The sequence below is a fragment of the Oncorhynchus mykiss genome, chromosome 26 (genome assembly GCF_013265735.2).
Source record: "Oncorhynchus mykiss isolate Arlee chromosome 26, USDA_OmykA_1.1, whole genome shotgun sequence".
NCBI lineage: Eukaryota > Metazoa > Chordata > Actinopteri > Salmoniformes > Salmonidae > Oncorhynchus > Oncorhynchus mykiss.
The window spans coordinates 47,472,321-47,498,640 of NC_048590.1; the positions used below are offsets into that span (position 1 = coordinate 47,472,321).

The window sequence follows — 26,320 nt, forward strand, 5'->3', positions numbered from 1 at the left end:
CCTTTAGCTTACGAATCTAGAACGTGGCATGGGACAACTTCCATCGGGTCTCAAGGAATCCGATATGAATTCAGTGAAACACTATCGGCAACCGTTTTCTGGAGACCCTGATGAGTCTAAGAACCCAGTCAGTGCTGAGTCTGACCCTTTGTTCAAGGTCCATGCCGAGCTCATTGGGTTGCCCAAGTACTTTCTGATTGCTAAGCCTTTTGTCCTTAGATTTCCTTCCCTGTTTGAGTTATCTGAGGAGACTTCACAGCTTTGCATTCTTGACAGAGGGAAATGTGCTTCTTCGAAGGCCCTTCCCCCCCACTTCACTTTCAGAGCAGCAGCGAAAGTGAGGGCGTGCTCTGCCACCCCCTCCCCCACCCACCAGGCATTGCCGGGGCTTGTGGGATTAAGAATGGAACACGACGACAGACAAAACAATCCCCAGCACCTCCCTCTACTGCTGGTACTAACAGAGCATGAAAAGGCTGTTTCTGAGCACACAATAGACACACTGATAGACCAGCTCAATGAGGAGACAGGATAAGTGCTGGTAAATAGTTAAGCAACTGTTCATGAGTTTCTTGCATGACAATGTCTATATTTGAAAAGAGGAAAACTGGCGTTCCCATCAGCAATCAACTAGCTAATTGATTCATTTTGAAAAACAAACATCCTGTGTAGAACATGTTATAATATGTATGTAGTTTAATAACCAGACAATTGTAATAATAATGAACTGTAGCCAAGCACTTTAAAGTTCTTCCAAGCTTTAAAGGCAGAGGAACAAGATATTTCAGAAAAGCCATCATGGCCAGATTGTCCTGACTGATACAACTGAAGTGAAATGTGGGCCACGTCTTCAATTAGACAAAACTAAAGTGGTGAGAAACAGCAGGCACATCTCCAAACCCCCAACAAGGCTACATCATGTTCCAATAAAGATTACAAAGTTGAAATTTTGTTCAACCAAAAACCACATCTCAAATGGAAAGAAATCTGAACCTACAGCTTGGCAAAGGTTTGGAAATTGGTCTTGCATAGTGATACACATTCAGCTGAAACATTCCAAGCAATAATTTGTTTAATAGCACTCTTACCTTTTCATTTTTCACTTTCTTCAATGTTCTGCATTCTATATTGTCCAGCTCCTGTGGTTCAGTTTTAATTGTCAATGCTGGAACAATCCCAACAGACTCGAGTGCAATATTCCCCAACTGATCGTCCCCTACCAAGTCTGTAGATTGTGTGTTCTCAAAGGGGGCACTACGGTTAACCCCCAAAGCTACTTGAGAAACCACCTCCTTTTCAGTGGCAGCTATTACCACCACTGGCACTCCCTCGCTTTTCTCCTTCTTACTTTTCCCACCTGCCCCTTCCTTGTCTTTTTTACCACTGTTCCGAGAGACTTTGCCACCCTTGTCCATTCCTTTGCCAGTAGTGGAATTGTTGCTAGTGGCTCCTGCAGTAGCACCAGTGTTGGTTGGTTCCCCTTGGGTTCGCGTCGGCCCTTCTTTCTTGGTCCCATCTCCAGCTGAGACCTTGCTACTATTGTCTTTAGAGTTTTTGCTGCGTTTGGATTTAGATTTACTCTCCTTGCCTTGAGGGCCAGGTACAGGACTAACAAATCGGATGTTGTCAGGCAAAGCTGCAACAGCAGTGGGCGGAGCCGTCATACCCCCTCCGTCCTTGGTTCCAGACATCTCAAGTTTGTCCTTTTCTAAGTCAGCGTCAAGGTCGATAATCAGATTTCCTACACCGATGTCCCACTCATCACCGCTGTCGTAAGTGTCCACCGCATTCGAGTCCACACCTTTCCCGCCTGCAGTGCCACTACTTAAGGACATTTTAGTGCCAACGGCCCAGGTTTGCCTCAATGAGGTCCGCCACCTTCTCTGACTGCTGGGGGACTGGGTTGAGAGAATCCTTAGGGTCTAGGTATCCCCTTCCTATTTACCCACATTTTGCCCTGAGGGGGGGAAAAAGAGAAAAATAGTTACATCTATCCAATACAGTAGGTATCAGCCAACCAATGACATAAAACAAAATGGGCTGAGCAGCACCACAGAAGAAGACAAAAATTCACAGAAAGTTTGAAGGTGATAAAACCTTTGAACTTCTCACAGCGATGAAGAATAAAGGTTCAAGAGTTGTTTTAATTGCCAATGAAAACAACCTAAAGGCTCAAACTCATTGCACTAATGTGGATGTAGCATTGGTCTGCCAATCGTTCAGCTCGTTGTGTTTAAGGGACCACCTGCCGCAGATGTCTGACTGCTGACATTTTCATGCAATTCTACAGGTATAATTGGTGTGCAGTCGATTCGCAAATTACAGCCGGCTCTCTGTTCAGAGGTGCTAAGTTCTCTCGGTCAGCGAAAGCTATTGGTGTGTCTGAGCCCTAAATCTACATTGAAATGACTGAAACCAAACCGAAACTGTGTAGAAATGATAACAGCCCTACAATTTGTAACTTGACTCTGTTCAGCTTGCAAACAACGACTGAAACAAAAGCTATTGGATAAAACTTTTAATTTTTTTAAATGGACAGAGGACTATTACAAATTCTAATGACGAGAAAATATAACATTTCAGTGTAGCCCTCCAGACCTCTATGAAAACTGAGTGCGGACCACAAGGCCAAACATTTAAGCACATGTCCTCCATTCATGCAACTGACATAGTCCTACAGCTTGTTATTATTTCCCCTTTATTTAACCAGGTAGGCCAGATGACCTTTATTTAACCAGGTAGGCCAGATCACCATTATTTAACCAGGTAGGCCAGATCACCTTTATTTAACCAGGTGGGCCAGATCACCTTTATTTAACCAGGTGGGCCAGATCACCTTTATTTAACCAGGTAGGCCAGATCACCTTTAACCAGGTAGGCCAGATCACCTTTAACCAGGTAGACCAGATCACCTTTATTTAACCAGGTAGGCCAGATCACCTTTATTTAACCAGGTAGGCCAGATCACCTTTATTTAAACAGGTAGGCCAGATCACCTTTATTTAACCAGGTAGGCCAGTTGAGAACAAGTTCTCATTTACAACTGCGACCTGGGCAAGATAAAGCAAAGCAGTGCGACAAAAACAACAGAATTACACATAAACAAACATACAGTCAATAACACAATAGAAAAATATACGTACAGTGTGTACAAATGTAGAAGAGCATGGAGGAAAGGCAATAAATAGGCCATATAGGCAAAATAATTACAATGTAACATTAACACTGGAGTGATAGATGTGCAGATGATGATGTGCAAGTAGAGATACTAGGGTACAAAAGAACAAGAGGATAAATAACAATATGGGGATGAGGTAGTTGGGTGTGCTATTTACAGATCGGCTGTGTACAGGTACAGTGATCGGTAAGCTGCTCTGACAGCTGATGCTTAAAATTAGAGTTCTGATCTAACACTATTCACAACTGACACAGGCCAACAGCTTGATCTAACACTAGAGGTCGACCGATTAATAGGGCCGATTTCAAGATTTCATAACAATCGGAAATCTGTATTTTTGGACACCGATTTGGCCAACATTTTTTTTTTACACCTTTATTTAATCTTTATTTAACTAGTCAAGTCAGATAAGAACACATTCTTATTTTCAATGACGGCCTAGGAACTTTGGGTTAACTGCCTCGTTCAGGGTCAGAACGACAGATTTTCACCTTGTCAGCTCGGGGGATCCAATCTTGCAACCTTACAGTTAACTAGTCCAATGCTATAACCACCTACCTCTCGTTGCACTCCACAAGGAGACTGCCTGTTATGCGAATGCAGTAAGCCAAGGTAAGTTGCTAGCTAGCATTAAACTTATCTTATAAACAACAACCAATCAATCATAATCACTAGTTAACTACACATGGTTGATGATATTACTAGTTTATATGCGTTGCATATAATCTGACTGAGCATACAAGCATCTGACAGAGGTGGTAGGCAGCAGCAGGCTCGTAAGCATTCATTCAAACAGCACTTTCCTGCGTTTTGCCAGCAGCTCTTTGTTGTGCGTCAAGCATTGCGCTGTTTATGACTTCAAGCCTATCAACTCCCGAGATGAGGCTGGTGTAACCGATGTGAAATGGCTAGCTAGTTAGCGGGGTGCGCGCTAATAGCGTTTCAAACGTCACTCGCTCTGAGACTTGGAGTGGTTGTTCCCCTTGCTCTGCATGGGTAATGCTGCTTCGAGCCCAGGTAGGAGCGAGGAGAGGGACGGAAGCTATACTGTTACACTGGCAATACTAAAGTGCCTATAAGAACATCCAATAGTCAAAGGTTAATGAAATACAAATGGTATAGAGGGAAATAGTCCTATAATAACTACAACCTGTTAAAAGGAACCACCAGCTTTCATATGTTCTCATGTTCTGAGCAAGGAACTTAAATGTTAGCTTTCTTACATGGCACATATTGCACTTTTACTTTCTTCTCCAACACTTTGTTTTTGCATTATTTAAACCAAATTGAATACGTTTCATTATTTATTTGAGGCTAAATTGATTTTGATGCACTATATTAAGTTAAAATAAGTGTTCATTCAGTATTGTTGTAATTGTCATTATTACAAATACATTTTAAAAATTGTCCGATTAATCGGTATCAGCGTTTTTGGTCCTCCAATAAATCGGTATGGCGTTGAAAAATCATAATCGGTCGACCTCTAAACACTACACACAACTGACACAGGCCCACAGCTTGATCTAACACTATTCAACTGACATAAGCCTACAGCTTGATCTAACATTATTCGGATCAGGAAGGCTTGTGATGTCTTTACTAGCAAGAAAAAAAACGACATGCCATTACACTGGGACCTATTCAATCAAGCTGCTAATCAAGAAGGTCGGGGGTAAGGTAAAGAAAGATTCAACTAGTCCTGCAAGTCAGTAAATGTGTCAAATAGGCGTATTTATCCTAGAGCCACAGTTCTCTTTACCCAGTAGTAGAGACATTGTTTTCTTGATTAAATACAACCAAATGCTTGTAGCAAAAGATGCACTTTGTTAACCAAATGTGACAAAACAGGGACAATGATCCATCCTTTAACACTACATTATCTAAAAGCTGCCCAAAACTCCACCATAATCCCAAAGGTGCTACAGCGTTGCACAGAAATCCTGATCTCCATAACCATTTCCCACGGTCACCATGGCAACCATGTGAAACGTAAATCCTGATTGACGGCCAACCGTGGCCTCACTGTTCTGAGTGACTGGCTCATTCCACAAGGAATGCTGATAGTGTCACTGGTGACGGATGAAGACCAACTGGCCTCACTACTCACAGAGTTAACATAGCCATACTCTGTCAAGTGGACACTGACAACCCCTGCATCAACAGGGCAGCTTAAGAAAACATGAATGATGCCAGAGGAAAGGCACAGCCCAACACCATAATGTAGGCTAAATAAAGTGCTGTTAAAAAGGCATGCCTTACACAAACACATTGTGATCAGGTTAGCTTCATATAGCCTAGGTCTAGGCCTACCATTTCTTCAAATACAGTCGACTGCACCAGATGTGATAGCTTTCTCCAACATGGCCTCTGTATCTGTAGTTCACTTCTAAATGGATGGATAAGTAAATAAATATATACAGTGGGGAGAACAAGTTTTTGATACACTGCCGATTTTGCAGGTTTTCCTACTTACAAAGCATGTAGAGGTCTGTAATTTTTATTATAGGTACACTTCAACTGTGAGAGACGGAATCTAAAAAAAGTACAGAAAATCACATTGTATGATTTTTAAGTGTGTGTGTATGTATACGTATAGTTGACGTCACTCTTAATTATCCATAATGTCCATCTTATCCAAGAGACACTACGCTCTTAAAACACATGCCTGCTCAGCTCTAACATGCCGACCACACCGCTTGAGTCACAAAATATATTTACACATACATGTTATTCAATCATAGCTTGCGCGATTCAACGAACAACTTCATTGCCAGACGCTAAAATAGAATTTGGTTCTATTTGTGATGCTTTACGAGCAGCAAGTCCCACCTCTAACCTCTCCTCATTAGTTTTTAGGAGAATATACCCACGTGGGTGATTGAAAGATGAACTGAGGTCCACACTCCAGTCTAGTCGGTTGTGGTAATGCACCTTAAAGTTGGTTGCCAACCGCCATATAAAGTCCAAAGAAGAATCAGCCTGAAGTAGGAGAGATTACTAGAAACAAACTCGGTTTACCGTTTTATCTGTGGATTAATTGTCGGAGTAGAGGACCTTACGCATTTCAGGTAAAATAACAACCCAATGTTAATATCCCAGGACAAATTAGCTAGCAACAGCAAGCTAAGCTAGCTAAATTACCATAAATGTTGAATGCTTTCGACGTGTCCCCAAATTAATATAATTGGTTCAGAGTTTGTTTTTGATATTTCAACCTGCGTGTCCTGATCGTGTCTGGTGTGGGGGGACAAAATCAAATGTGCGCGATGGCCAGCGGACACGGTCTGGTCAGCATGTAACAGACAATAACTCCCTCTAGCCCAAACACGTGGTCCTTTCCACGGACTCCTATAAAAGCTCCACCAGCAGCGGGTTTTTAGCATGTCTGTGCTACTGCTGCCCTTCCAGGGGCTGTAAACAACTTCCAGAAACTCATTTATCATTCTCCTCCATGTTGCTGAGCATCGGGCTGGCTGGTTTGAATGGGAGCAGAGTGGAAGACACTGCCTCCTGTCTGAGCATCGTGACCCCTCTGCCCCTGCAGCACCCCTCCCTCCAACACAAACCAGTAAATAATTAACACTCACATCTGCACTGCTCGTCTCCCCCTGTGATAAGGAACGTGCAGGGGAAAATAAACCCAGCACAAAAGACTCTTCAGAGGGGGTCTGTGGAGATGAGATCAATAACGCCTCAGAGGCCTGAATTCTGATGATTCTCTTTGTGCTGCACACTGCCACTGACAAAAACACCGGGCCAAACAGTGTACACAACAGGACTTCAGCCAACCTGTTTGTGGAGAGAAAAGGCTCCTGCCTCTAATAGCTGGCCAAAACCTTTCATTTTCTAATTGCTCTATCGCTGAGATGTAATTTAGGATCTGAAATTAAATGAAAAGAATCTGCACCATTTGGAAGGTCATTGCTGTGAAACGTTTGAATTGCTGCTCTCAGAAAGCGTGCTCAGCAGGCTCCTGCTTGTGTGAGGGGAGAGGAAAGCTTCAGCCTTGATACAATCTATTGCATCTTTTCCCCTACTTGAACAGACAAAAGCCTTGTGGATCTTCTGATTGGAAACACCTTTTTTTTTTTTATTCAGTTGGCCACTTTCTCCAATGACTTCCGACCAGTGGAGGCTGTTGAGGGGAGGACGGCTCATTATAATGGCTGGAACAGAATGAATGGAATGGCATCAAACACATGGAAACCATTCCACATATTTTGCCCCAGCCATTACCATGAGTCCGTCCTCTCCAATTAAGGTGCCACTAACCTCCTGTGCTCCAGACGCACTCTCAGCGTCTGCTTTAGCTGCTCTGACATCAGCTGTTCTGCTTTTGACACAATTGCCCTCACAGGCCCTGCTGACCTAAAGGAGATGGAGGAAAGGGAGCAGGAGGCATCCACATTATTCCGCTTTCAGGCTTGTCCCTGCTGACCTAATGGAGACGGGAGGAAAGGAAGCAGGAGGCATCCACATTATTCAGCTCTCAGGCTTGTCCCTGCTGACCTAATGGAGATGGGAGGAAAGGAAGCAGGAGGCATCCACATTATTCAGCTCTCAGGCTTGTCCCTGCTGACCTAATGGAGACGGGAGGAAAGGAAGCAGGAGGCGTCCACATTATTCAGCTCTCAGGCTTGTCCCTGCTGACCTAATGGAGACGGGAGGAAAGGAAGCAGGAGGAGCCCAGATTATTCAGCTCTCCTTAACGGTAGACTCCCAAATGGGTGCTTTCATGGTAGCCTAACAATTCAACAGGTTTCAGTAAGGGCCGATTCACAGCAACCGCAACCTGGAAGGGTGGTAAAACTGGTAAACTGCCATATGATGAGCCTACATGGAAGTGTGGTAGAACTGGTAAACTGCCATATGATGAGCCTACATGGAAGTGTAGTAAGACTGGTAAACTGCCATATGATAAGCCTACATGGAAGTGTGGTAAGACTGGTAAACTGCCATATGATGAGCCTACATGGAAGTGTAGTAAGACTGGTAAACTGCCATATGATGAGCCTACATGGAAGTGTAGTAAGACTGGTAAACTGCCATATGATGAGCCTACATGGAAGTGTGGTAAGACTGGTAAACTGCCATATGATGAGCCTACATGGAAGTGTAGTAAGACTGGTAAACTGCCATATGATGAGCCTACATGGAAGTGTAGTAAGACTGGTAAACTGCCATATGATGAGCCTACATGGAAGTGTAGTAAGACTGGTAAACTGCCATATGATGAGCCTACATGGAAGTGTAGTAAGACTGGTACACTGCCATATGATGAGCCTACATGGAAGTGTGGTAAGACTGGTAAACTGCCATATGATGAGCCTACATGGAAGTGTAGTAAGACTGGTAAACTGCCATATGATGAGCCTACATGGAAGTGTAGTAAAACTGGTACACTGCCATATGATGAGCCTACATGGAAGTGTAGTAAGACTGGTAAACTGCCATATGATGAGCCTACATGGTAGTGTGGTAAAACTGGTGGGGGGGGGGGGGGGGGGGGGTTGCAGTTGCAGCTGTGACGTTTAGCTGGCTAAACAGTGGTGGGTTCTAAATCATCCGACACCTTCATAATAGAGGGGTTGTAGCTCTATTTGCGGTTGACCTACTGTACTGCCCTTCGCCAGAACTGCAGAGCAAGCCTTTTGAAAAGACCCACAGAGGAAACGTCCCAGTGAGCAGTCTGTTGACCAAAGGCATGAGGCTATGTACCACCCTCAGTGCTTGTCTTTTTCTCAGAGATCCAATTTCCCCCAGCAATCCATCAGACACCCATGTCAGGGTGGGGATGATATCTGGCCTGCACAAAGAGACACCTCTTTACAGAAAGGATTTGTCCACATTCTATTATTTGCACACAGAATGTACCAACTCTACAAGAGTTACCTTTAAAATGAAGTTGTTCTACTTAGCCAGAGTCAGAGGAACTTGTGGATATCATTTGATGTCTAGGCATGCAGTATGAAGGAAGTTGGAGGTAGTTTCACAAGCCAGTGCTAACTAGCGTTAAAACAATGACTGGAAGTCTATAAGTATGCTAGTGTACGCTACTTTACCTGTTGACTTCCAGTTATTGCGCTAATGCTAGTTAATTGGCGAAACATCCTCTTAACTTCCTTCATAGTGCACACAGACATAAATAGTATCCACAAGTTCCTTGACTCTGGGTAAGTAGAAAATTGAAGTATCCCTTTAATTAAAATGAGCTGATGTAGGCTAGTCTCTACATCCTAATGTTAGAGGGTACCATCTGTGCAGACACTAGGGACTAGAACATGTAGCCCAGGCTAATCAGTCATGGATAACCAGACACAGAACCTGAATAGAATCAGTGACAGCAACACTGCTAGACTCATTCAGCCCTTCTCTCCTAACCCTGTCTTATTGGAATGGATCGGATGTTAAAAGCTACACACCCGGTTCTTACTTAGCAGAACACCACTCCCAATTTCAGTGAACAGTTCCAGGGTAAGAGTTTCTCAACAACACATTGGCTGTTTGAGTGCCATGAAATAAAGGGAGTTTTTTCTCACCACACAACACCAGTGTGCAAAAAGTCACAGGGTTACGATGCAGAGAAAGCTGACAGTCGTCGGCAGATTAAAAAGATATTCTGTGGCACCTGCCAAGAGCTTCCCAATAATTTACTGCGGCAATAACCCAATAATAACCCAATAAAACCTCAATTGAATAGTGCAGAACCTGGCACAGGAGCAATTTTTCCCTGACTCCTGGTATAAGACAGGTCCCCGTCCAGAGAGCCAAACAGTAACCTCCATGTAATTGGATTGTGTGCCTGGAGCTGGTTACCAAAATAGAACTGCACAGGGAACTCCAGGTGATGGGAATCAGGAGCCTGCGGGTCAGCCAGCTTCCATATCAGCTAATGTCAACCTGGGGAGAACAAGCTCCCATTCACAGTGGGACTTCCATTTCCTGTGGCATGCAACAGAGCTCATTAAAAAGTTGAGTCTGTCCACTACTGGTTTATGTGTCTGCTAGGCAGCAATGGTTACGGCTATATTGACATACAATACTGCCACTATTAACTTGCTACTGCCTTTCTGCCACGTAGCTGGGAAGCCCTACTTCAATACGACAAGAGTAATGCTCAGCTGCCACATCACAATCTGACACATTTTTATCTGATTCAACTGTAGCATGTAGACTAACCAGACTCCCATCTTGTGTGTGAAGTGTCTACAGTGCTTTGAAAACATCCCCATTGCTCAGACGGTTGTGAAGTACACAGTCTAAAAGCTAAGCGGTGAAAACACTTCAAGTAGGCTATTTCCTGTATATTTTATCTCGTCCCAGAGTACACATAAACAAAGCAATATCATTTTGTGAGCGATGTTAAGAAAAGTAATCTTTTCCATTGCCGGTTCTGTGTCTGTGTGGAAAAAGAACTGAAGCCAGACACCGCTGAACATTATCAAGCAATGCAGTGTCTTTTCAGCGGCACATGAGCCAAAAGGGGAGAATCAATATACTGGTTAACAATAGTGTAATGGTCGGTGCCGACCCATGGCCAGCTGCCTCATAATGTAACCCATCACTCACAATCAAATAGCTCCATGATGCTGCATAATAAAGAAGATTCTGTACTTTCATTTTCAATTCTGCCACTATGGCTGGGCTGGGGAGATAATGTACTGCCACTATGGCTGGACTCGGGAGATATTGTACTGCCACTATGGCTGGGCTGGGGAGATAATGTACTGCCACTATGGCTGGGCTGGGGAGATAATGTACTGCCACTATGGCTGGGCTGGGGAGATATTGTACTGCTACTATGGCTGGGCTGGGGAGATAATGTACTGCCACTATGGCTGGGCTGGGGAGATAATGTACTGCCACTATGGCTGGGCTGGGGAGATAATGTACTGCTACTATGGTTGGGCTGGGGAGATAATGTACTGCCACTATGGCTGGGCTGGGGAGATAATGTACTGCCACTATGGCTGGACTCGGGAGATATTGTACTGCCACTATGGCTGGGCTGGGGAGATAATGTACTGCCACTATGGCTGGGCTGGGGAGATAATGTACTGCCACTATGGCTGGGCTGGGGAGATATTGTACTGCTACTATGGCTGGGCTGGGGAGATAATGTACTGCCACTATGGCTGGGCTGGGGAGATAATGTACTGCCACTATGGCTGGGCTGGGGAGATAATGTACTGCTACTATGGTTGGGCTGGGGAGATAATGTACTGCCACTATGGCTGGGCTGGGGAGATAATGTACTGCCACTATGGCTGGGCTGGGGAGATAATGTACTGCCACTATGGCTGGGCTGGGGAGATAATGTACTGCCACTATGGCTGGGCTGGGGAGATAATGTACTGCCACTATGGCTGGGCTGGGGAGATAATGTACTGCCACTATGGCTGGGCTGGGGAGATAATGTACTGCCACTATGGCTGGGCTGGGGAGATAATGTACTGCCACTATGGCTGGGCTCGGGAGATAATGTACTGCAACTATGGCTGGGCTCGGGAGATAATGTACTTGAGTCAAATAACGTTTGTCATCACACCTCCAGTCCAAGGGGAAAATGCTTCAGTAAATTGAGCGAAGGCCTTCTGGCTAATGGACCTGAAGAGAAATTGTCTGTGGCCCTCATGTCACTGATCTCTTCCAGTCAGTTGATACAGTAGGGTGTGGGGGTGGGGTGGAAGGGCCCTTCTTCAGAGGCTGACAAGTTGGCAGAAACAAGAGCAACTCCATTAATAGGCTCAGCAGCGCCATTCAGACATGGTTCCTCCATAACAGCAGGCAATCTCAGAGAACTCCCCAGACACAGGGAGACATTACTGCACCCCAGCCTTCTGCTTCCCCCCCTCTCTCCCTTCGTATGGTCTCTTTCCTTCCCTCTCTCTCCCTTTGTATGGTCTCTTTCCTTCCCTCTCTCTCCCTTCGTATGGTCCCTTCATTCATTCCTTCCCCCTCTCTCCCTTCGTATGGTCCCTTCATTCATTCCTTCCCCCTCTCTCCCTTCGTATGGTCCCTTCATTCATTCCTTCCCCCTCTCTCCCTTCGTATGGTCCCTTCATTCATTCCTTCCCCCTCTCTCCCTTCGTATGGTCCCTTCATTCATTCCTTCCCCCTCTCTCCCTTCGTATGGTCCCTTCATTCATTCCTTCCCCCTCTCTCCCTTCGTATGGTCCCTTCATTCATTCCTTCCCCCTCTCTCCCTTCGTATGGTCCCTTCATTCATTCCTTCCCCCTCTCTCCCTTCGTATGGTCCCTTCATTCATTCCTTCCCCCTCTCTCCCTTCGTATGGTCCCTTCATTCATTCCTTCCCCCTCTCTCCCTTCGTATGGTCCCTTCATTCATTCCTTCCCCCTCTCTCCCTTCGTATGGTCCCTTCATTCATTCCTTCCCCCTCTCTCCCTTCGTATGGTCCCTTCATTCATTCCTTCCCCCTCTCTCCCTTCGTATGGTCCCTTCATTCATTCCTTCCCCCTCTCTCCCTTCGTATGGTCCCTTCATTCATTCCTTCCCCCTCTCTCCCTTCGTATGGTCCCTTCATTCATTCCTTCCCCCTCTCTCCCTTCGTATGGTCCCTTCATTCATTCCTTCCCCCTCTCTCCCTTCGTATGGTCCCTTCATTCATTCCTTCCCCCTCTCTCCCTTCGTATGGTCCCTTCATTCATTCCTTCCCCCTCTCTCCCTTCGTATGGTCCCTTCATTCATTCCTTCCCCCTCTCTCCCTTCGTATGGTCCCTTCATTCATTCCTTCCCCCTCTCTCCCTTCGTATGGTCCCTTCATTCATTCCTTCCCCCTCTCTCCCTTCGTATGGTCCCTTCATTCATTCCTTCCCCCTCTCTCCCTTCGTATGGTCCCTTCATTCATTCCTTCCCCCTCTCTCCCTTCGTATGGTCCCTTCATTCATTCCTTCCCCCTCTCTCCCTTCGTATGGTCCCTTCATTCATTCCTTCCCCCTCTCTCCCTTCGTATGGTCCCTTCATTCATTCCTTCCCCCTCTCTCCCTTCGTATGGTCCCTTCATTCATTCCTTCCCCCTCTCTCCCTTCGTATGGTCCCTTCATTCATTCCTTCCCCCTCTCTCCCTTCGTATGGTCCCTTCATTCATTCCTTCCCCCTCTCTCCCTTCGTATGGTCCCTTCATTCATTCCTTCCCCCTCTCTCCCTTCGTATGGTCCCTTCATTCATTCCTTCCCCCTCTCTCCCTTCGTATGGTCCCTTCATTCATTCCTTCCCCCTCTCTCCCTTCGTATGGTCCCTTCATTCATTCCTTCCCCCTCTCTCCCTTCGTATGGTCCCTTCATTCATTCCTTCCCCCTCTCTCCCTTCGTATGGTCCCTTCATTCATTCCTTCCCCCTCTCTCCCGTCGTATGGTCCCTTCATTCATTCATTCCTTCCCCCTCTCTCCCTTCGTATGGTCCCTTCATTCATTCCTTCCCCCCCTCTCCCTTCGTATGGTCCCTTCTTTCCTTCCCCCCCTCTCCCTTCGTATGGTCCCTTCTTTCCTTCCCCCTCTCTCCCTTCTTTCCTTACCTCTGCCTTTCTCAATCTTTCCTTCTGGTCTACATTAAGACAAAATTACATTCAAGGAAAACTCCCAGTTGATCTTTGCAGATGGTGTAAGGAATGTAAAGACATACAAGCACGCTGTTGCAGCTGTTAAACGATGTAGGCCAAATGCATCAGCACTAAACCTGCACTGAATCAAACCTAATCAACTGACTTCAGATCCCCAAGTCAGACTGAAATGTGAGCAGCATGATCAGTGTTTCTCCTATATTTCATTTAGTAAAAGGGCGCACGGCTAAATAATTGTTGGCTAAAATCTTGTAAGCTAGGACATTTTTAATTGAATGTACTATTGTTTAAATGTAATTGTGATTTCTGCATAATTCAGTGTTGTCGACAGCGAGCATGAACAAAATCAATCAAATCCAGTAACGCCGGGCTGGTGATGTCATTAAGATCAAGAGATTAAATTCAACTGAGTTTCAAAGGATTTTTGGAGTAGAATGTCCTTTAAAACAGTAACCAGAAGTGACCTTTTCACAGTCATGGACTCTCCCGGTAATAACCCCACACACCAGTTGTGAAAATGAAGCTTGTTCTGAACTTGAACCTTATCCACGTCGATGGACAAGTCGACTCATGCTGCTTTTCAAGACCAATTTCTCGCCGTCCTAAACTTTACTGTGAGTTGAACAAGTTTTCCATCAAAGAGCTATGGAACTTCAGAAACACTACCTAACCCAAAGAAAAAATAATAACTGTGTGTAGCAGAAACTCAGACAACTGAAAAGTTAGCCTATCACCAGAGTTTTTCACTGCCCAAGGCCACTTTCTATGAAGAGATGTTAATACATATTGTATGCAGGACATAGGTTAGGGCATACATGAGATTATTACAGTCTAAGCAAGACTACTTTTCCTAATAAATTGTCATGGCTGAAATAGGCTACACATTGACAAAAATGTAGTGAGGCCAGAACGAATCAATAGGACAACGTACCTTAATATAGTAGCCTAAGTGGAGCAAGTAGTCCTACATCAAGCACCATCTGGTCCTGGAGGACAGCATTACCCTAGACCATTTCACATTTCCAAACTATTTCACAACTACTACATCCACCTGGATGATTCTTCCTGGTGCAAAGGTATCTGACCTTCATTTTACACCCAAAGAAACTGCATTACTTGCCAATGTGGAATTAGAGGAATTCAAGCAAAGAGATCCTTCACTTGGTTGACAGGCCTCCTCATGTTCCATGTGTTAGCATACCTTTTTTAACAGCTGGCAAAACAGCTTATCGCTAACAGCTCTAATCATGAGAAGACATTTTCATAAAGGGAATCCTCCAATGCAATCTTGGCATGAAAATGAAAAACACATGCCCGCCTGACTACAAGTGCCTGAAAACCAAAAGGCTCTGTGTAATAGGCTACTTGAGGTAGCCAAAGTACAATATTTACCCAACTCAAATAAAACCCACTTAAACATAATAACAAGAATTGATCTGATTGGGTTTGAACACAACCAAATGATAGCATGTATGGCTGGGAATTGCCAGGGATCTCGCGGTACGATATTATCACGATACTTAGAATCGCAATACCATATCGGCGCCTAAGTATTGTGATTCAATGTTCCAAACCTAATGCTCTGCTGAAGAGGAACAGGAGAGAGTATGAGAATTATTGTTTGATAAGTAATGGATATAAAAGTGCTGAAAACACGTTGGCTCACTATTTAAAAAGAAGATGGAGAACAAGCTATAATATTAAAAATACCAGAGTTTTTGGCGCTGGTACAGCTGTCTGGCGCTAACGCCACCTAGATTTATTTTTGTACAAATCAATATTTGGAGTCAGAATATTGGTGCAATATTGTCCAAAAATAATATTGCGATATGTAGGTACCTGCGCAAAAACTCTTAACTGTATCGATATACACCCCCCCTCCCATTTGGGCATCTGTTAATTGTGCTAATTTTATTAGGGCGGCAGGGTAGCCTAGTGGTTAGAGGGTTGGATTAGCAACCCTCTGGTTGCAAATTCAAATCCCCGAGCTGACAAGGTACAAATCTGTCGTTCTGCCCCTAAACAGGCAGTTAACCCACTGTTCCTAGGCCGTCATTGAAAATAAGAATTTGTTCTTAACTGACTTGCCTAGTTAAATAAAGGTAAAATAAAATAGCATTCTGGTAACATAATTTCCAGGGAGGCCGCTCGCTAAATATGCAAAGGAGTGCAAATGAAAATAAACATTTCAAAGACAGGCAATCCATCTTATAAAGTTATACATGTATAGGTAGGTGCTACAGAATGTCATTTTTGGTGAGTTTGGACACTTACAAGCGAATGTGAACGAGAGACATTGTCCAAATGAACAAAGTTTTGAAGACTGCCTGTCTGCTCTGAGGCAGCATGCACACACACACACACACGTGTGTGTCTGGAGTCACAAGGGAAAGGGAATGCCTGCTCTGCTCAGAGAAGATGAGGGAGGGTCAAACAGGCTGAGAAAGAAGAGGATATCAAGATAGTGGCAGTTGTGCGGATAACTCCTCCGAAGAGCTTTGACTTCTCAAAGACTGAAAGCTTACACAATATGATGCACCATCACCTTATTAATTAAGTCACTTATTTAGATAACTAGCTAGTTAAACCTAGGGGGTCTCTAACACAGAATTCTTTATTTTTCATAAAACTCATAAGAAATCTCGAAGCGTTTTATAAACACAGATCTAAAATGCTTCTTATTGTAATTTCTGCTGCCATCCGACCAATTTTGTGCTTCAGTAGAACGGCATTCTATCAGCAGACAGCGCTCTGACTGGTGGTCTACTTTTCTCTGGTAAAATGACAGATTAACTTCAGACAAAACATTAGGAAATGTAGCTGGCTGCATTCTTTCTATAATAAAAATTTTGCAATATGATGGACATGCATCGTTTTAGCAAAAAAGACCTTGATTTTTCATTGTCAGCTCATTAACTAATTCACTGTGGCTGCCAGCCAAATAGCGTTGCACTTCTGTTGTCATCTGATGAAAATGAAGCTATTTTCTGCCAAATGTGTTGCACTGATGTATTTTCTGTGAAGGGAAACAAGTTACACGTCCCTGATCACTATATTTATGCTAAAGAAACAAAAACCCTTCACTTTCAATAGAAAAGCCGACGCCTGTCAACAGACAGCTTGACTTACCTGCTCCCGCTTACACCATTGTGCTATTTACAAACAAGTGACTGGCTCAACTGTTCTGGGGAACTATGGTAAAAGCTTCATGATGTAAAATCATGTGCCAGGTGAAATGAAGAACGTGATCTCCTTTATCTCCTATCACATCGCACAAGTTGACTGCAGGGATTCACTTCAGTAGCTACAAATATAAAATGTATTGAAAAACTTCAAAATAAATAGTTTCAAAGTATTGATGATGGTATTGAAAAACCATCCCATGGCGATTTCCAAATACTCTGATATACGTTATATAAAAGACCAAGCCTACCCCATTCAGCATGTTCAACGTTTCAAAAGCTCAGATGGGACAAAAGAAAACACCTAGTTTCCTAGATGAATTGGATCAAACCCAGCAGATATCTTGAATAATTCCCATCCAGATTGCATAGTTCAACTTTATTCACAATAGACTTGATGGATTCACTGCATGAACGTGTTTGTGAGTGAACAGCCAACAAGAGTCCATCTATAGATCTAGACAACAGTGACTCAAATGTGTGTCAATATTCTGAACTGGGCTGAATCTAGACTCTGGGCCCCTTCACCAAACATAATTGATTTCCAACAGACTTGAGTCTTGACCAATTCAAGGGACATTCCCTGTGTTCAGCATGATAGGGTAGCCTAGTGGTTAGAGCGTTGGACTAGTAACCGCAGGGTTGCAAGTTCAAACCCCCGAGCTGACAAGGTACAAATCTGTCGTTCTGCCCCTGAACAGGCAGTTTAACCCACTAGGCCGTCATTGAAAATAAGAATTTGTTCTTAACTGACTTGCCTAGTTAAATAAAGATCTAAAAATTACATTCATACCAGTATCTGGTCAATCAATGCCGTACCTACAATTGGATTAAAGGACATGGGCCAAATACCGCACTGGAAACAGACAGAAACATCTCACCTAACAAAGAGGCTAACCAGAATGGTAAGTCAAATGTTAACACACTGAATGGAGACTAGACCCTAGTATTTTAGGTATTTTATTAGGATCCTGGGGTTCCTAGGCCTGGACAACAGCAGCATCGTGATGTGGGGTGAGTGATTAATGTTGCTATGTAGCTCAGAGCTATAAGAGGCGGTTAAAGACTGTTCTAAAATCCACAGTACCACTCACACACATTTCAAAAGCAATGTGTTGAATGTATTTAACGCAATCAGACAAGCACCTACCTTATTTTAACAGTTCGTCAATAGCCCAACACCTGTCTAAAAACAGGCCAATTGTATAATAATTAGTCTAACAAGGGGGACACCACAAGGCCATATGGCTTCAACACGAGTTATTCTATGAACTGAACGGTCTCATCATAAGCAACATCTTTGTTTGCAGTGACCGTACATGGAGGCTAGTCCAAGTCCCCATAATGCATCTTTTGCAATGAGATAAGCTTTCTGTTTGACACAACTGGCATTGCAAATCACTTGCTGTGAACAATGTAAACAAACCGCTAGGAAAAGACAGACAGAACTAAGCCTTATCAACTGTCCTAGTCTTATGCATTTCAGTCAGATGGCTAGATCAAACCAGACATCAGGTACTAATAGCACAGATAGAACAATGAGACAGATATTTCAACTGATGTATAAATATGAAGCATCCGGTTGGCGTTTCCACTCACTACCAAATATGGTAGTGAGAGGAAGCCCAGTGGCCGGCAGTGGGAGAAGATGGATTTAGGCAGACATTCTGGCAATTCACTCATCGATTAAACATTGGATCTCAATACAGTTCTGTTCCCAAAACTACAATCTGTTACGAACAGAGTGGACTAAGTTTAGTAGACTTAACCCTTTCCCAAATATATATATTTTTTTTTAAATAAAGTTGTTAGGAAGGAGTGCAAAGGCGAATTGAGTTATTGCACACTTCAGAGTAGGCGTTCCCCAACAGAAATATGCAAATTAATGCTAGAACGCGCCAATAGGATCTTGCTAGCTCGTGCTTGGCACTGCCCACCTCCTTGCTTGTTCTGTCAACTATGGCTCATTTGTTCCCATTTGAAACAGACTGTGTTGCATCTTGGTTTAGTTACAAAAATCTCTAGTAATAAGCCTAACCAAACCAGAATGAGGTAGGTTGTGTGTGATTATGTCCAACAGAAGTAGCTAGATAACGTTATTATAGAGCTTGTAATTTAGGCCCGGTGCGATTAGCATGAAAACACACTGGAATCCTTTTCCATTTGGCAGGAAGCAGTCTACAGCAAAACGTTGCCTCTCTCTCACTTATCCAATTATCTGCAGAGGCCACAATAAACTAGGGGGCAAGTACAGAGACGTGTTGTTGATCCAGACAGTGGCTCACAGTGACCAATGCCTAGAAAACCGCTAAAGACTTGACCTTCTGCATTGAGAGGACTCCCTGCTGCGTAAATCAGTACCAATGCAAAGAGGCACAGCCAGAACACTGGGTGAATTGGCCACAAACTGGTATTTTGTAAAGTGAGCTCAATAAGGGAGAAGTAATACAGAAATCTGTGGACAATTGAAAACCTCACTAGCCTGAATGATGAGAAAGGTCCTTCGATAGTCTGACAGATTGGCAATACGCACCAACCAGTTCATTGCTGTCAAATACACTGTACCAAACATTAGAAACACCTTCCTAATATTGAGTTGCATGGATGCTACAGTGTCGAAAGCATTCCACAGGGATGCTGGCTGATGTTGACTCCAAATGACCGTTGTGTCAAATTGGCTGGATGTCCTTTAGGTGGTGGACCATTCTTGATACACGTGGGAAACTGTTGAGCGTGAAAACTGCAACGCTGCTGGGTTTCTTGACAAAAACGGTGAGCCTGGCACCTACTACCAAACCCCGTTCAAAAAGCACTTAAATCCTTTGTCTTGCCCATTCACCCTCAATTTGTACACATACACAGTCCATGTCTCAATTGTCTCAAGGCTTAAAAATCCTTCTTTAACCGGTCTCCTCCCCTTCATCAACAGTGACTGAAGTGAATTTAACAAGGGACATCAATAAGGGATCATAGCTTTCATCTGGTCAGACTATGTCATGGAAAGGTGTGTCCTTAATGTTTTTTTTATACCACAGTATTATTGAATAGTCGTTTTTGATTGGCTAGAAGGGCATTCTAGAATGGACATTACAACCAGACATCTGGAAACCTTCAAATCATGACGCAATATGCGCCTACACATGCAGTAGAGGTCGACCGATTATGAATTTTCAACGCCGATACCGATTATTGGAGGACCAAAACATGCCGATACCGATAAAAAATCTGCCAATTTTTATTTATTTGTAATAATGACAATTACAACAATACTGAATTAACACTTATTTTAACTTAATATATATATATAATAATAATAATAACATCAATACAATCAATTTAGCCTCAAGTAAATAATGAAACATGTTCAATTTGGTTTAAATAATGCAAAAACAAAGTGTTGGGGAAGAAAGTAAAATGCAATATGTTCCATGTAAAAAAAACTAACGTTTAAGTTCCTTGCTCAGAACATGAGAACATATGAAAGCTGGTGGTTCCTTTTAACATGAGTCTTCAATATTCCCAGGTAAGAAGTTTTAGGTTGAGGTTATTATAGGAATTATAGGACTCTCTCTCACTATATGATTGGTATTTCATATACCTTTGACTATTGGATGTTCTTATAGGCACTTTAGTATTGCCAGTGTAACAGTATACCTTCCGTCCCTCTCCTCGCTCCTACCCGGGCTCAAACCAGGAACACATCGACGACAGCCACTCTCGAAGCAGCGTTACCCATGCAGAGCAAGGGGAACAACTACTGCAAGTCTCAGAGCGAGTGACGTTTGAAACGCTATTAGCGTGCACCCCGCTAACTAGCTAGCCATTTCACATTGGTTACACCAGCCTAATCTCGGGAGTTGATAGGCTTGAAGTCATAAACGGCTCAAAGCTTGAAGCACAGCGATGAGCTGCTGGTAAACGCAGGAAAGTGCTGTTTGAATGAATGCTTACGAGCCTGCTGGTGCCTACCACCGCTCAGTCAGACTGCTCTATCAAATCATATCTTAGTTATAACATAATAACACAGAGAAATACGAGCCGTAGGTCATTAATATCGTAGAATCCGGAAACTATCATCTCGAAAACAAGACGTTTATTCTTTCAGTGAAATACGGAACCGTTCCGTATTTTTTCTAACGGGTGGCATCCATAAATCTAAATATTCCTGTTACATTGCACAACCTTCCATGTTATGTCATAATTACGTAAAATTCTGGCAAATTATGCGGCCCAAACTGTTGCATATACCCTGACTCTGCGTGCAATAAACCCAAGATAAGTTACACAATTTCACCTGGTTAATATTGCCGGCTAACCTGGGTTTCTTTTAGCTAAATATGCAGGTTTAAAAATATATACTTCTGTGTATTGATTTTAAGAAAAGCATTGGTGTTTATGGTTAGGTACAGTCGTGCAAAGATTGTGCTTTTTTCGCAAATGCACTTTTGTTAAATCATCCCCCTGCGTTGCATCGATTATATGCAATGCAGGACATGCTAGATAAACTAGTAATATCATCAACCACGTGTAGTTAACTGGTGATATGATTGATTGTTTTTTATAAGATAAGTTTAATGCTAGCCAGCACCTTACCTTGGCTTCTTACTGCATTTGTGTAACAGGCAGGCTCCTCGTGGAGTGCAATGTAATCAGGTGGTTAGAGCGTTGGACTAGTTAACTGTAAGGTTGCAAGATTGAATCCCAGAGCGGACAAGGTAAAAATCTGCCGTTCTGCCCCTGAACAAGGCAGTTAACCCACCGTTCCTAGACCGTCATTGAAAATAAGAATGTGTTCTTATCTGACTTACCTAGTTAAATAAAAGGTGTAAAAAAATTAAAATTAAAAATCGTCCAAATAGCTGTCCAAAAATACCGTTTTCCGATTGTTATGAAAACTTGAAATCGGCCCTAATTAATAGACCATTCCGATTGGTCGGTCGACCTCTAACATGCAGACTACTTGCTACACCGTTACAGAAAGCTAAACCAACAATCACACAACCTGAAAATGGATACAATGTAAACGCAGGTCCACCGAGGAAAAGACGTAGCTAGCTAGCTAGCATTGATTTGTTTTTACAGAGACATTTGAGCATCTGACATAACATGGTGAGTGATTAACATTAATTTCTCCTGTCCCCTCCCCCACTCAAGCTGTCAAATCCTCCCATGTTTGACCAGCTGTTTTCAGCAACTGATTTTTTTAAATTTGGTTGTCATATTGGCAGTTTTGCTAGCAACAAACTATTTAGCTAGCGTCTAGTGTTTGATATGCAAAGCGATCTCCTCGTAATTAACAGTCAGTGTTTTGTGTCCTGCCTTGAAGCCAAACTCTTCTAGCTATGCCAGGCATTATCAGCACATGTGGATGTATCCAAATGAATGTCAACAGAAAACATCGCATTTGCTGTTTTTCTGTCTGCAGAGGTCGTGACTGTGTAGCCATAGCTAGTTGGCTAAGTGTCAGCAAGCAAGAAGAAGAACATTGCCACTGAGCATGAGCATGGCAATGGAACAAAGAACGAACGACTGGGTCACATCTCTAGCAACCAAAAGATGAGAAAGTATAAATTTGCATTGAAAAATATCAATTTCCGTTTTTCTACCAGCGTGCTTTTATACTGTTTTCTTTAGCACCTTTGGTATAAGTGGGATAAATGCCTCTACATTACCTTGGAAAAATGAACTCTGCAAAGGGACTCGGCTCCACATCTTCCCGCTGCGTCGTCCATTAATTCCAAGGTAACATACAGAACGTTGGCGTTTATCCCGTACGTATACTCAGTGCATGTGAGTAGTGTGTCCAATAACAGCTTACAACACAGACTGATAAAAGTAGACAAACCAGGCACATCCTTGACATAAGACTTCAGAAAGGCTTAAAGTTCAGTTACAAAATGTAATGCAGCTAAGCCTACTGAATATAAATTGAGGTTCTCACAAAACTCAATATCTCACCACACGCTTTCTGCTATTCAATCATTTTGAGCTGTTAATGATACTTAAAGCAAAGCAATTAAACAGGACAAGCTTCAAGAACATAAAAATCCATAAATGGATCAACTTTTAAAAAATCTGGATAAAGATCGCAACATTTGCACAGAGTCCATTGGCGTTTTAACAAGACCTTCACCCTGTGGTCAATAGGCTTTGAAGTGGTATACCTGGAACTTTTGTTAGGGGAGAGGAGTGCTGTGTGTGTTGGCCAGTGGGAATCTGTGTATTTATAAGAGATGCTGATGTACAGTAAAGAAGCTGTGTTACTCATGACATGTCGATAACGGTACAGCCCACTGGACTGAAAGCTTTGTCAAACTGTAATAGGAAGTGGCAGGGGATCTGAAAAATGTGTACAAACGACTTCAAGTAAGGCTGTAGGCTAGGTCAGAAATACATGTCCTTGAATAAGGCTAAGCAAACACAATTCAATCATAAATCGGCACATTTCAAAACAATTTTTTTTAAATCAATTGGAACCCTCCTTTTAGCGTCATTTCAATTCCAGCCAACCTCTGAGAATTGGCTTTGTTCAAGTGACTGTTAGTGATTCCCCTGAGGTTTCAAATTGCCAGCTACCTTTTAGGATGTAAATCCTCTCTAGTGTGTCATCAGCTGATGTTACCATCAGATGACTGGAGCCACACTGACGTACTCCCTTTCCTGAAATAAAACTAATCAGATGCTTCAGGACTCTAAACAAACAGGCTGAAAAATCATTGTTCAGTGTAGTTTAATGCTCTACTGTTCCTGATTCTCAAAGTGACATCATAGATGATTGGCTGATCCAAGACAGGTAAGATGAAAACATGTTTGTTTCTGAGACATACCATTTGTCCCATGGAACATAGTCACTGTAGAATTCACTCCTTCCGTGGGTCCACACTCCAGATCAAAGTCCTGCTAGCAAGCTTGATTTCTCCATCGTCAGAATAGAGTAGACTACAAATCACTGATTCACCCATGTGGGCCAGTCCAAGGTAATGGAATTACGCTGAAACTCCGGTTTCACACTTTAAAATGTATGCCAAACAAAAACCATTGATTTTCGAGTTTAATAAACCATACAGCTCTATGAACAATGACTAATTTGAACAATTTAAATAAAAAACATTTACTGGAAAAACTGCGCAAAGCTGGGTCACAGAATTAAGTTTTTTTTTTTTGAATCTATGGTTTTTGGTTGGTTTACATTTTAAAGTTAACAATCTGAGTCTCAGCGTAAATCCATTACCATGGAATTGCCCACATGCATGGAACCTGTAGCCTTTACAATGTGTTGACTCACTAGGGATATCTAGCAGTACTATGGAATACACACACAACTATTGGGAAAGTACTGTCTACTATGTATTAGGGAAGGTCATGATAAGTAACCAAGATAAGTGTGGTTCACAATAAACAATGTTTTTCCACATCTGGTTTGATTTGTTAGCAGTGGAAATGTTTAAAAGCGCCAACATGGGCCGAATCCCCATCAGACTTCCAAGGCATTCAGCCAAAGTCTTGTTGTTTTCCTAATTCATTTCAAGTACTAGAACAACTTCATACTATGTTGACATTGTACTTTCATAATTTTACTAGGCAGTGAGTGTTCTCAAAGCCTAGCCTATACCAGTATTGGCTGCTGAAACCCACAGCCATGTCCAAACTAGATAAATCATCTGTCAGTCTCTAGCATGTGGTACTTACTGTAATAATAGCAGATATGCTTGAGATTGGGAAATGGTATGATATTTTAATACAGCGTTTAGCTAGCAAGCTTACACATGTAGAGCCAAGGAGAGTTGTATTGGCATGCAACGTTCTGTTGGCCGACAAGCTCCACTACAGGCAATCCCTGCAATGCATGTGGCTGAGCAATCAAATAATGTCACAGCGTGCATGAGGTGTTAATCTCAGCCCTGACATTGCTGCTCGAGTTGACCTTAGGTTACTGGTTAGCATAGAACCAAAATATGAACCCCAATCACCTCACATTTTATAAAATGTACAGAATGCCAATATGGCTAACTAGCTAACTTCCAAAGACTGGTATTACCCTGTCGCATATTGTGAAATAAGCGTGTCAAGCTAGCTTGCTAACTAACGTTAGCTAGGCTAATTGGCTTCTAGCTGCACGATTTGATACCTAGATTCAGAATATTGTTCTGTGTTCGTGGCAAAGGGGCTTCGTTTAAAATACATATTGGTTAGCTAGTTCTTTAATTTCGTAGTTAGCATTAAACGGTATCCATGTCAAATAATGTTGCTTTCTGTGACAAACTTATTGCTAGTTAGCTAGGTCTCTCAAACAATGAGTTCTCAGGGCATAGCTAGTTAGCTAACGTTAGCTAGCTTCATTGCTAGCTGGCTAGCAGTCTCTCCCAGTCCCACCACATATCAAAATACAATATAATTATATTTAGGCGACACTTACCCCGTGTGAAAACCCCAGTACAACGACGGATTACGTACACTCCATAGATAGAAAGAGTAAAAGTAATTGACGAGAATGACAACAAAAATCTGTCAAAATAACCACAGACCAATGCACTCCCCAAGAAATCCAACGGCAAGGAAAAGGAGAGGCCAGCAATTCACTGGACTGCTGCCATCACACTTTGAGATCCCGTTCCAAATCGAAAATACCGGCTCGGGCGGTCATTTTTAGCTTAAATCTCGAACCATTCAAGGATTTAATATTTCCCTTTGGTCTCCTGTACAGTAAATCCAACATTGAACAGATTTCCTCCCTGGGTTAATTCCTCTGCTTTCGATGTATCTGTATCTTGCTGGTTGTTAGTACCCTCCTATACTGGAGATTGATACAACGTAACCAACAAGCAGAACGAGCTGCTAGGAAATCCAGGACAAACGTTCCATTCGGATTGAACTATCTTGCAGGAGGGGTGCGCTTGAGTAAAAAGAGACATATCTGGAATTTGAATGGATTATATTGTCGTTTTCACCAAATGTTTGCTAAAATGTAATGACATCTGCACACATCTCCAAGTAATACATTCATAATACATAACCTATATGGCAAAAAAAACATTGGCTTGATAAATTAATGTTGTGTCCTCCTGCATTATGAGTGACAATTTATCATAACATTTGACAAAAAATGCTAACATAATAAGAGCATTTAATAAAACATGTATGACCTATTTATTTCCTAAAGGAAATTGTATTTTATAGAGTGCCTCCTTCAATTAGGGATAATAAAAACAATTTGACACCATGTACTCAGAACTGTATATTTGGAGAGCAGAATACATTTCCCATGTGGATGCCATGACATATTTCAGGGTAGAATATATCTGTCAGCTATTGGTTTTGAGGAGATGAGAGGAAATATTTTATTGGGCTAAAAATGTAACAAGAGAATGATACTACCAGCA

General features: G+C 42.7%; 1 protein-coding gene across 3 annotated transcripts in view; it reads right to left on the reverse strand.

Moving 5' to 3' along the window:
- Window positions 1-25,793, reverse strand: part of LOC110506948 (zinc finger protein 609) — a 96,270-nt gene extending 70,477 nt beyond the window's left edge. For 2 of the 3 annotated variants that reach the window (XM_036964399.1, XM_036964398.1), the window contains exons 1-2: window positions 25,357-25,793; window positions 1,089-1,957 (exon numbers count right to left, since the gene is read on the reverse strand). In XM_036964399.1, the coding sequence (XP_036820294.1) occupies window positions 1,089-1,835 (747 nt within the window). In that variant the 5' untranslated portion in view covers window positions 1,836-1,957; window positions 25,357-25,793. The remainder of the gene's footprint in view (window positions 1-1,088; window positions 1,958-25,356) is intronic. The other variant, XM_036964400.1, reaches the window with a different exon arrangement.
- Between the last annotated feature and the right edge of the window lie 527 nt (window positions 25,794-26,320).